Source organism: Furipterus horrens, unplaced genomic scaffold (genome assembly GCF_987537825.1).
Source record: "Furipterus horrens unplaced genomic scaffold, mFurHor1.1.pri manual_scaffold_6, whole genome shotgun sequence".
NCBI classification, from domain to species: domain Eukaryota; kingdom Metazoa; phylum Chordata; class Mammalia; order Chiroptera; family Furipteridae; genus Furipterus; species Furipterus horrens.
Window position 1 is genome coordinate 179,341,033 of NW_028327176.1, and position 12,187 is coordinate 179,353,219.

At 32.9% G+C, this 12,187-nt stretch overlaps 1 protein-coding gene across 5 annotated transcripts in view; it reads left to right on the top strand.

Moving 5' to 3' along the window:
* STXBP5 (syntaxin binding protein 5) overlaps window positions 1–12,187 on the top strand; it is a 142,538-nt gene that overhangs the window by 116,724 nt on the left and 13,627 nt on the right. For 2 of the 5 annotated variants that reach the window (XM_090279947.1, XM_090279949.1), the window contains 4 exons: window positions 1,097–1,156; window positions 1,257–1,304; window positions 5,339–5,389; window positions 10,598–10,837. In XM_090279947.1, the coding sequence (XP_090136073.1) occupies window positions 1,097–1,156; window positions 1,257–1,304; window positions 5,339–5,389; window positions 10,598–10,837 (399 nt within the window). The remainder of the gene's footprint in view (window positions 1–1,096; window positions 1,157–1,256; window positions 1,305–5,338; window positions 5,390–10,597; window positions 10,838–12,187) is intronic. The other 3 variants (XM_090279948.1, XM_090279950.1, XM_090279951.1) reach the window with 2 other exon arrangements.

A 12,187-nucleotide genomic window follows, 5' to 3' on the forward strand; every position in this document is an offset into this window, starting at 1 on the left:
GGGGGACCAGAAAAAACTTTTTGTTTATTGCCAGTTGTGTTTGAGATATTTGCTTCTAGTAGAAAAGCTTTATTCTTTTGGCAAGTGTTTATTTAGTGATTTCTCCAGGAAAGCCTTTCACTGAGTGCAAAGGTGATACCAAGATAAATCAATTGGTGCCCAGCTTTTCAGAAGTTCCGTCCAGTGGGAAAAGTCAGCTGTTTGCAAACTTAAAATATAAGGTATTAATTGATCAGCATCATAAGAGAAGTGTACAGATAACGTGTTATGGGAATTCAAAGGAAGAGAAGTGATTTATTTGCAGTTGAGGAGATCGAAAAATTTAAAGGATGAGATACCATTTTAACTGTATTATAAAAAATAATTTAATTCTAATAAAAGTCAACTAGGATACTACTTAAGATTGCATTCATAATAAAAGATGTGTTAGAAATTAAACTGAAAAATTAGAAACACCTTTTCAAAGAAAATTACAAATAAAATTATAATAATCAGAAGTCACAGCTGACATAAAATATAATATTTCTTACCTTATAAATTTAAATATTTGAATATAGCTAAAATTGTAAGTATTAACCTCAATATTTTAAAGGTCTCTATGGTAATAGTAGATTTTGTAGATCATTTGAAGTTTGTGTCTAGAAAGCTAACACTTAAATAAGTTTTGCCAGTATAACTGTACTTGTACAGGGTTCTTAGTTCTACTAGATAAACCTTATTCAGTTAACTAATATCAAGAATTTTTTTTCCAGAAAGTGTTAGTTGACCTCTACTTATATTTTTCTTTATCTGTTTTCTAACATAAAATATGTACCAAAATTTTTCCCAATGGTTGTAATTTATTAAAAATACTGTAGATTAGAGTTACTATTTATGTACACTACGGATTGTTTTACTGTTAAAGATAATGCACTACTGACTACTCTTCTTACTGTAATATTATAAGAATTCTTGTTAACGATGTTTACTTGTGGCCCATAGTATGGGAACTTGTTTTAGAAGTTACCAGCTTATTTTGTTTGAACTTTTCCTTGTGACAACTCAGAGCTTGTGACTGACCGTTTGCCTGTTCCTTCCATTGTCTTCATTTGTGTAGGTTCTTCATCACCACACAATTCAGATGATGAGCAAAAAATGAATAATTTTATAGAAAAGGGTATAGTATCTTTATTTTAAAGTATTTTTAAAATTATGTTTAATTCATTTAGCTTACTTTGAATAGATTTTGACATTTTATATCAAAATATTATTTTCAGTGAAGACCAAAAGCAGAAAGTTTTCCAAGATGGTAGCCAGTGATCTAGGTAGGAAATAGAAATTTCTATTTTGTTTCTAATCCTTGCTATATGCAATGCTAACTCAATACCAAAAAATTATCTAATGCATTGCATTTATATATATTAATTTGTTATTCCTATGCTAAACAATCTCTTTGGCTGTGTTTCTTCTAAACTCATTGGGCAACAATTATTAAAAATCAGTAAAATTGGGGTTGCAGTTCTTCCTCTGACTTACAGTGTGAGTTGTTCTCTTAATTTTTATTTTTGCTTTACTTTAAAATAAAGCAGGGTTCAATTTATGCCATAAGTAGTACAATTTTATACTCCTACATTTTGAATTTTTTTTCCTTTAACATTTTATTTATATTTTCTTCTACCTTTATTTCATGTTCCTCAGTTTCAAGGAAATGCTTCTCTAAAAGATTGACTCTTTTAGTCTGTAATCTGCACTGTCCTTGAGTTAAATGGGAATTTTCTGAAACCGCTCCCTCCCCCCCAGTAAAAATGAACAACGGAGGGTACTTCATATTAATCCTTTTGTTTTTATGAATAGCTTTGAAATGAATTACTCTAAGATTGACAAAGTCCAACAATGATGGATGAAATATATAATTAAACATTAGGGACATAATGAAATTAGGATTTTTGGTCATAAAAATTTGGATATTCTCTGAAAAATTTTAAAGGCTTGAGAAATACCATATTTGAAAAGAGAATAAATTTAATCTTTGACTTAAATCTTAAAACTTTTGTTATAGTGTTATTATATTATTTATTTCCCCCCAAATTTCCATCTCATATTTTTTGAATTGTATTAAATCGGATGAATTTCTAGACAGCTGAAATTGACTTAGTTTGTCTCAACTGACAAAGTTTACTATATAGTAAAATTAAATTGTAAAAACTCTTAAAAGTATTAATAGTATCCATACTGCCTGCAGGTTGTAAATTGAACCCTGTTTAGTCATATTAACGTTGGCTGACTTGGCACCTCTGGTCTCTTTTAAAACAAGGTGGTTTATTCTTGGGCAAAGGGCTCTTCATTTATGGAGAATCAATTATTTACCTCTGTATTTGTGGGGTTTTAGTGAATCAATTGGTAATAGTTATATCACTTAAATTAATTATGTACTAGCATTATAATTTAACACTTTCTCAACAAGATTTCTTTATAGTATCTTCCATCTTAATAATACTGTAGAGGTTACTTTACTGTTATATAATGTAAAAAGTTAGAAGGGACTGTCCTACATATACTTAAGAACTTTTAGAATTTAGTTCATAGGAATTCTACCTTTCATGAAAGCAGCTTTGTACATAATTAAATTTTTGGAATAATTTCTCTGTCTGGTTTTTTTATCCTGGAGTTATATTTCCTTTGTTAAATATAATGACTTTCATTTTTTCCTGTATATTGAATGGACTATGTAACATGAAATATCTGATCTTGAATATTTGAAAGACATCATTTAATGAATTTCTTAGGGCTGAGAACATTATTGAAAGTATAATTCTTTGATTATAGTCTTGTTTTATTTTTATGTTATTAGCAAGTTTTTCTTTTTGTCATGCCAGTTTTTGTAGTTATATTTATTGGGAAACATGTTAACTTTATTGAATTTTACAAACTTTGTGAGTTGCGCAGTTATACATGATTATTTTTTACCTGCAGAAACCACTGTAATATCTTCTATTTTACATACAATTTTTTGTTTTTGGTTGGAATCTTTCAGTGTCTTTTTAATCCCAAGATATGTCCAAAGGTATACAGAAGGAAAGCTGACTTATAAATTTGTTCTTCATTCAGATGGAGACGGCCCCATTTTAGTCTGTAAAGTTTTTGCAGCTTAAAAAAAAAGACATTGTCTGTTTCCCTACATTAATGTCTAGTTTTGTAATAAGATTTGGCATAAAATATGCTATTTAAAAAAAAAAAAAAACATAATGTCAATGAAGCATTGTGAAAAAATTCATAGGATCTCCTGAAGTCCTTTCTGTCAAGATGTGTTTTGCATATGAAGCCTGTGGTGTCAAAGTACTGAGAAGACTCCTTGGGCATTCTGAACTCACTCTTTCCTGTCGGCCAGTTTCATACTTGCTCTGAAGTATCCTGAACCTCATAAAGTTAGCATCCTCTCTTCCTCAACCTACACACATTGACAGCTGTAGCTATAGGCAGTCATGCAGTGGCTTAAAGAAGTATAAGAAGGAAGCCTAGAGCCTCCGTGGTTGGCACTGGGGAAAGAGCCACCTGTGTGAAAGGCTGACTTTGTCCCTTAGTTTCACCTACTCAGGTTTGATCCAATTCCAAATTCAGTCCCGATCACTATACTTAACATTTCTGCATTTTGTAACTAGTTATTGAAGTTTGTAAATGTTTGTTGTGGAGTTAATGTATATACATACTGGGCTGATGAATTCATCTTGGTTTTCATCTGAAGGTGCTTTCAGTTTAGGGACCCTTTCTGCTCTACCTGTGGGCCGCTGACCAGCATCTGCATCCTCTGGGAGTCTGTTAGAAGTGCAGAATCGCAGGCCTTAGCCCTGGAGCACAGAGTCAGAATCTGATTTAACAGGATCCCCAGCTGACTGGTGTGCATATTCAAGTTTGATAAGTACTAGTCCCAAAGGCTTGGAATAACTGGGTCAAAGTCATCATGATGGGGTGGAGAGAGTTGTCCACATCATCTGATTCTGAAAGAGTACCTTTCAACTGTACCAGAATGAGTTTTCTACTTCACAGAATATACACGTTGTACAGATATTATCCGATTGTGTCCAGTTGGTGAAAATCTCTGAATTCTCTCAAAAATGTTTAATACTGTATTTTAAAATATGGTTTTGGAGTATAATGTCTTCTAATTTTAACAGAATTGGATATTCAATATAATAGCAACCATTTATATGAGATCAAGTAACTATAGATTTCATTTGGCTATTTTAGTTTTGCATTACGTTTATTTTTTATATGAGATTGATTAAATTGGGGTGAAAATGGGAAAAAACTGATTCATATTTGACCCATTGTTGTTTTTTATAATAAAGCTTAGAAGTGAAAACCTGATTTCCCCCCACTTCTTCCCAGGTTGTCCAATGCCTCTTTCCTCACATTGGATTTGCCATTTTCTTAGATGTGGAAGTTACGTCCAGTGACTGGATTTCTCTTTGTTTACATGGTGCTCTTATGGACTAGCAGGGTCTGTGCTTTAAATATCTCCTCACGGTCCAAAATTTCACCTGCTGTGCGCATTCATGTATAACAAATGCTTTTGAAAAATTTCACATGGAAACCACTGTTCTATTTTGCATGCACTGGCACTAACCATATAGTTAAGCAACTCCTAACTTTAAATCACTTCCGAGATTAAGGCAATAACTGATCTTGAGGATGGAGAGTGATTTATTTTTAAATTTTATTCTTCTAATACTGAGTAAAAAATCAAAATATCTGTAGTTCACATTTTTGTAAATATTATAATTTTAGATTGAACATGACTTTGTTTTTGGCTTTTCACTGAAATATAAATACAGGTGTTAACTTATATCAAGAAATGGTTGAGCTAAATGATTTTATAATGTAATCAAATATCTTAATATGATTGTAGATATAGATTCATCCTACATTCTAGAGATTAACTTAAAAATAATGAATTCAATAGCTATGAAGATGAGGAGATGGAACAATTTTATTTTACTTACCCAAACTCAGTCTTATGCCTCCGATGTCCTTACCTACAATACCTTCCTTCTGAGAAATGACTTTGCTTCTCATAGAAGAGCCTAACATTTTCCTTTGAGCCTAAGAAATAATAAACAGAATAGAAAAGTCTTCCTTGTTGAAGTAAGAGCTTCAACCACAAAAAGATATTACAGAAAGTAAGTACATATTAAAAAGTTGAAAATAGGATTTATTTTTCCACCCATATCATTAATCATTCAGATTATCTTAGCATCTAGATTTAGTAACAAACATTTGCTTCTGTCTTCAAGAGCAGTTGGTATTAATAAATATGAATCAAAGATTGTTCAGAAGTTTAAAAATCCATTTTATTTTTCAGCAAAGATGTCAAGGAAGTTAAGCTTGCCTACTGACCTAAAGCCTGACTTAGGTAAGTAAAATAAATAAAAATCCATAGTAGTTAAACTCCCTTTAATGGGAAGACAAGGAAATCAAAAGATTTAAAATTAACGTAAACTAGATTTTCATCAGAAATCAAGTTTAAAATGACTAAGACATTTAGAATACCATCTGTAAATTATGAAAGATATTTATGAAATCAAGCAAACCAGAATAATACATGACCTTAGCCCTCTCATGCTTATATCTAAACAAAATTGAGTATAAGATTAAGATTTGTGCAATTTCAGATTAATTTCTATTAAAAGTTGTTATATCACATTTATCCATCTGAAAACTTTTGAATTCTACAATTTACAAATTTATAAGAATTTAATATTTTCAAAATAAATTACTAGTGTTTTGTATTACAATAACTCATTTCAAGAATCATTACTTTTTCTTGATAATAAGTTGAAAAAATTTTCTTTCTATATAGCACTTTCTGTACAACTAGTCCATTAGGATGGCAGAGGGAATATATTCACACATTTCTTTTGCTTTATATGCAGCTTAAAGACAGGTCCCTGATATCCCAGGATAGAGACAAATGAGATTTCAATAAAGATAACAAGATTGTATGTAATAAATACATAAAGCATAGCTTATTTTTAAACATTTTTATTTCAGAAATTTCTGTTGCCTTCAATTGAGTAGGAAGTATGACTGTGAAGATATTACCCATCTTTGTCTTAGAAATAACTATTTTCTCCCTTGCCTTTGCTCATGCGTCTCCTCTTCCCACTGTTCTTTAGATTCCTTGACTATCCTTTTATGTGTGATACAAAGTTAGGTATTGGTCAGTCTCACTGTACTCATTTGAGTGTTTCTAAATCATAGTCTTATATCAGTTGTACTGATAGAAAGCATGTGATTATGAGTGAGTAGTCATAATATCTTCTGCTGTCATTGGTAAAGGGTTCCATTCCTGAACACAGGAAAAAGAATTTAATAAAAACCTGTAGTATCACTGGTATTTGGGGCACATGGATTAATCCTAGAATGTACAATAACATATATTTTGAGAAGGGTATAGTGCCCATCACTATAAAAATACAGGATGTATTTTGAAGCCAATGTGCCTGAGGCTTACAATATACAATTTTTTCCAACAACAAGATCCAGAGTTTTACCAGACTCTCAAAGAGGCCTAAGATTTCAATGATGTGAAATACTATAGTTAAAATGGTTTTATATCTTTTAGTATCTTAAAAATGAAGAAAACACTTGTAAATACTTTTAAAATTAGGGAAAATATCATAATCATTTTTCAGAAGAACATTCAGTTATAAATTATGTAAATAATTTAATCAAAGTGTGTATGCCATGCTTTTCTAGGTCATCTTTTGTTTATGTTTTAACTTAGGTGCCTATGTAAATTCCCTAAGCCAATTATAATCTTGACTGACATGTGCCTTGAAATAGTCTGTTGTCTGAGTGATTTCCTTCAAGTCATTGTGCTGCTGAATTATCTTTTGATAAAGATTCTTAGCTGGTAATTGTTTGCATTGGCTGGGGAGTTAACGGAGAAAAACAACTACATTGATAGGCTCAAACTGCCAGATACTGCTGACAGGTGAGGCTGTCGGACTGTCCTGCAGCTCTGAAAGCCTCTGTGAGTAGAAACCACTTTTGCTTACGGGGAAATCGCGCGACAGCCCACTTTCACTCTAGCCTCACTGTTCCTGAGTCTGTGGGCCACACCGCAGGAACCATGGGTGATATTGTTAAGACTTCTGATGTCACTTTTCAAGTGTCAGCCACAGGGGGCAACACATCAAACTGTTACATACTTTTGTGTCAATTAGTTTTTTTGTCCTAGTTTTTACTCTGACCAAATTCACCTCTGGCATTATGTCTTGGTTTGGGGATAGCCTTTTTTTTTTTTTTTTTTTTTTTTTGCATTAGGCTCTTCGTGGGGAGGGGAGGAGAGGATGCTGTGTACAGTAGACGGTTCTGGGCATCCAGAGAGTAACATGAGAGCAATGATTTTATGACACCATTGTGTCAACTACGGTGGGTCAAGGCATTAATGGCCAATTTATCTGAGTTTAGATCTGCCAGCAAGACCACTCATCAAGGTGTGTGTGTGTGTGTGTGTGTGTGTGTGTGTGTGTGCATGCATGTGTGTGTGTGCGTGCATGTGTGTGTGTCTAAGGACTGAACTTTAATACTCAATAATAACCAAAATCCTCCACTCATATCCTGTTAGTGATATGACTGATCCCTTGTCTATCCAGAGCGGTCTCATGGAAAGTTTTAAACTTGGACATGGGCACAAATCCTAACTCTTCCATTAACAGCTTTGTCATCCTGGGCAAGTCATTTAACCTGTCTGAGCCTTTGCTTTATTAATTAAATAGTGATGATAATACTTTTCAGGGTTATGTGGATTCAATAAAATGATCTATGTAAAGTGTTATTATAGTGTATAACACATGGTAGGCCTTGCTTAATAGTAGCTATTTTAATTTCTGCTGTTGTTACCAAAATTAAAATTTTTATGTGCTGTGTTCATCTTGCACAGTTTCTAAAATTTAAGCCATGGCATATAACTTAGTAACAGTCAGGGGAAGTTGTAATTCATGAACTATTAGAAATTCTAACTTGTTTTAAAACAGTTCTAGGCAGATAAAATAAGCAGGTCAAAGTTGATTCTGATTCACTTCATTTTCCCATTTGATCTAGCTTCAGAAATTTCTTTAGTAGTCTAAATTTTAAAGGGAAGCATATAATAAATATGCATTTGTAGTTCGTGAATTTTATGGTTAAATTAATTAATTAAAACATTGTTTATTTGGCCTGCAGATTAACATCTGAAGTATAGATTGTTGTGAATCATCTACTGTAATTTTAATAAATATCAGCAAGAATGTTCACATAGTTTAATTTACATTGAGATTTATATTGTCAAATTTTCTTGTATCATTGATTTCCATTTTTATTACTAGATCACAACTGAAAATACATGCTCATTCATTTTGTATTTGTATGTTTTATTAAAGTAACAAATTAAATATTTTTGTTGCAAAAAATTTAAAAGTTCTGTTATTAAAATAACTGAGAGCTATAGAATTAATATTTGAACCAGTATCATATCACAAACTCTCCATAATAACCTATTGCTTGCTTATGGAAAGTTGTTTCATTTATAGTAAGTAGTTCTTTACTACTGTATCATAATCTGTAATGGAAAGTACAATCTCAGGCAAAAAGAAAAGACATTTTTAGATACTATATTTAGAAATGTTCCATGCTGTTGCCATAACTAGAAACTTTATGGTTTTCAGGGCTAGCTGTTAGCAAAATTGTTGTACATAATTAGTATTTGGGGATATATTTTTCAATCTATGAATTAAATTTGATTATGAAAAGCTCTTGGCATAAGTAGGATTCAATTATACCTTTTTTATTTAATAAAATATTTAGAATTCTAACTTTTAAAAATAACATTATGAAGTCATTTCACAATAGCATTGAAAGCATATGATTTGAGGAATGGTTTATTTGAATAGTAGAAGCTACTAGAAATTTTAGTATATCCCAGTGATGCAGCAGAAATGCATTGTTTTAAATACTTTCAATTTTAGATCTGTGTTCAGCAAGTATTCATTTAATGTTTTCATATGCAAGGCATCAAAACGTAACAGCCCTTATGTAAGGAAACTTAAAGTCACTTTAGGGTGAGGCCTAAGACTAGTTAGAAGTAATCATGGAACAAATGCACTATTCGTGCCATGGAAGAGATAAAAAAAAAGACACTGAGATTCAGAAGAACAGCTACATGGTTTTAAGAATCAGGATAAACTTCATAACGATGACATTACTTGAGATGCAAAAGAAGCACAATCTTGATAAGTCGAGAAAATGGTGAGGCAGGGGCACCAATCACAAGCCGAAGTCTAGAAGCAGGTGAATGCAGGCGGTATGTGGAGAACACCGGATGGCCCGGTTTGTTTCCCACAGTGAACCAAAGCAGGTCGGCACTGGAAGAGAGGGCCAGGAGGGTAGGCTGGAGATGTTTGTGGAGAGCCTTAAGCACTTGAATACGATTATTGGCATGATCACTGAGGAACCACTGAGGATTTTTAAAATAGAAACAGTAGAGTTGTAACCATACCTCATATGATTTGAGTTGTGTGGTGACAGTGACAGTGAAGGGGGGGAGATTGCTTGGGAATTGTGCAGTAGTCTGTATGAGTGGTAATGAAGGCCTGGATTTAAGATAATGGGAGTTGACTGGTTATGGAAAGAAAGAAAGAGAACTTGGGAATAAAACAACACAGGACCTGGCATCCCATCAGGTGTGTATGCAAAGTGAAAGGGAAGAACCGAAACTGCTACTCATTCAGTGTCATTCCCTAGGAGGGCTGGTGTGTCATTGAAACAAAAAGTACTGTTAAAAGAATGTAGAGCCTTGGGGAAATGACGTGTTTTTATTTTGCATAGTGAGACATAACAGAAAAATTTCCCATACCCATTTTGAAATGCAGTTCCAAGAAATAAGAGGCCAGGGCTTGAGACAGACTTGAAATGGGCCACGGAGACAGCAGCTGAAGACACGAGGGTTAACTGGTATTGTTTACAAGTATCCCTGTCATTGCAGACACAGCCAGGAACAGGGGGCAAACCTGATACGAGTTATACATTGTGACGAAAAGTCCCTTAGGTGAATGTGGAGTACAGTTAAAATGGCATTCAAGGAAAATGAAAGCTAAATTTTTATGGATTTAAAGGCTTTCATATGGACAGATGTGTGGGGGAAAGGTGGATCATACAATAAATTTGAAGGTAGAACCGAAGTACTTCTAAATGCATTTTTAAATGTAGAAAATTGAAATACCCACTTTTTTAGTTCTGCCTAACTGTGATAGTGTTACCGATGGAAGAAGGAACACCGTGAGAAAAGAAGGCGCGAGAGCTGAGATTAGAAAGGCAGCCAGTACGGCCGCACAGCGCTGCGCCAAGAGCCTAAAGACCACACACCTGAAAACTCCAGTTGTCCGTGTGCATTTTCTAATTAAGCAAAGGGAAAATTATTAGCATAAAAATAAGTTGTTTTTCTTTTCAGTTAGAAGATTAAAATTAAATATGTTACTGCTACTGCCTTTTTTGCAGATTAACTATTTAGCCATATTTATACCAAACAAAAAAGTGATATTTTATAACTTGAGCAATCTCACACTTCAAATCGTTTTAGATGTAAAAGATAATTCCTTCAGCCGATCCCGGAGTTCAAGCGTAACCAGCATTGATAAAGAATCCCGAGAAGCGATCTCTGCTCTTCATTTTTGTGAAACTTTTACACGAAAGGCAGATTCGTCTCCGTCCCCGTGTTTATGGGTTGGCACTACGTTAGGAACAGTGCTTGTCATTGCACTGAACCTTCCCCCGGGAGGAGAGCAAAGACTTCTTCAGCCCGTAATTGTGTCTCCGAGTGGTACGTATGCTCTTGCGCTGCCCTGATGTGGAAGGCTTGATTTACTGTAACATGATAGAAGCCTTTGCCTTTCGTTTTTGAATGAATCTAGGAATTCTGAAATGTAAACGAAATGGGAATTGTTACAGTCTTATGTTTTTAATAAAGGAATACATGGGGTAGATTGAAGAACATCGTTTATTTCTACAGCCATTGGGTTTTGCATTTTTTTAAAACTAGGATCATGTCTAACATGTTGACTGTAAGAAAATGAAAAACAAAAACAAAACAAAACACACAGCCCTGTTATTCTGATGCATTCCAAGATACCTCAAAATATTATGTTCTATAAGCAAAATGTTGATATATGTATAGGAAAAAAACAATAATAGTGATTATCACTGAATAGTGGGATTATAGGTAATTTTTATTTTCTTTTTCCTGATTTTTCATTTTTTAATTTCCTCCATCAAACATGTATTAATTTATAATAAGAAATGTTTCTAATAAATAAAAATGAGAGAGGGATTACATATAGATAATTTACTATTAATACATTAAAATATTTGGGATATTTTTAACTTGCAATGAAATCAAATTAGCTTTAAACTTACTTTGATATAAAATAATTATCATGTAAGAGGGAATCTTTGAGTTGATCCTCACTGGTGAAATCTTTGAGATTTATTTTTTTTAATAATGTACCTGTTTTAAAATACAGTAGTGGCATTGATGCCATGTTATCTGTATTATAACTGAGATACCGTAACTGAGATATATATAACTGAGAGCTGTGTTTTAAGCAAATGGGTTTCTGTGCTTAAGTACCTGAAGTAGTCTACTTTGTTCACATTTTTTTTCCCTTCAAGAGCAGAACCCAACAGTTATTACTACTCTGCTGGAAAACACAAAATCATGCTAACTATAGGACAGGCTTATATTTAAATATTACCTTGGTACATTTTCAGAAAATCTGCATACTGGGATTACTATATCTCATATATGGTCACGTGTACTATAAACCGTTCCCAAATTAGGAAACTGTTTAAAAATAGTTCAATCGTCTACTTGACAAACATGGACTATAGACTAAGGTTACTAGACTTAGCAAGTAAAATACAGAATGACCATTTAAATTTGAATTTCTGGTAACAAATACTTGTTAACATAAATACAATATATACCACGCAGAATTTGGAAATATAATGCATTATCTGGGACATACTTATACTAAAATATATTCATTATGTATCTGAAATTCAAATTTAACTAGGTATTCTTTATCAGGCAACCCTGCCATTGAGAAAACATATAAATGCAGAGAAGAAAGGAAATGATATTTTGTCTTCTAAGAAGAATTTTGAGAGAACA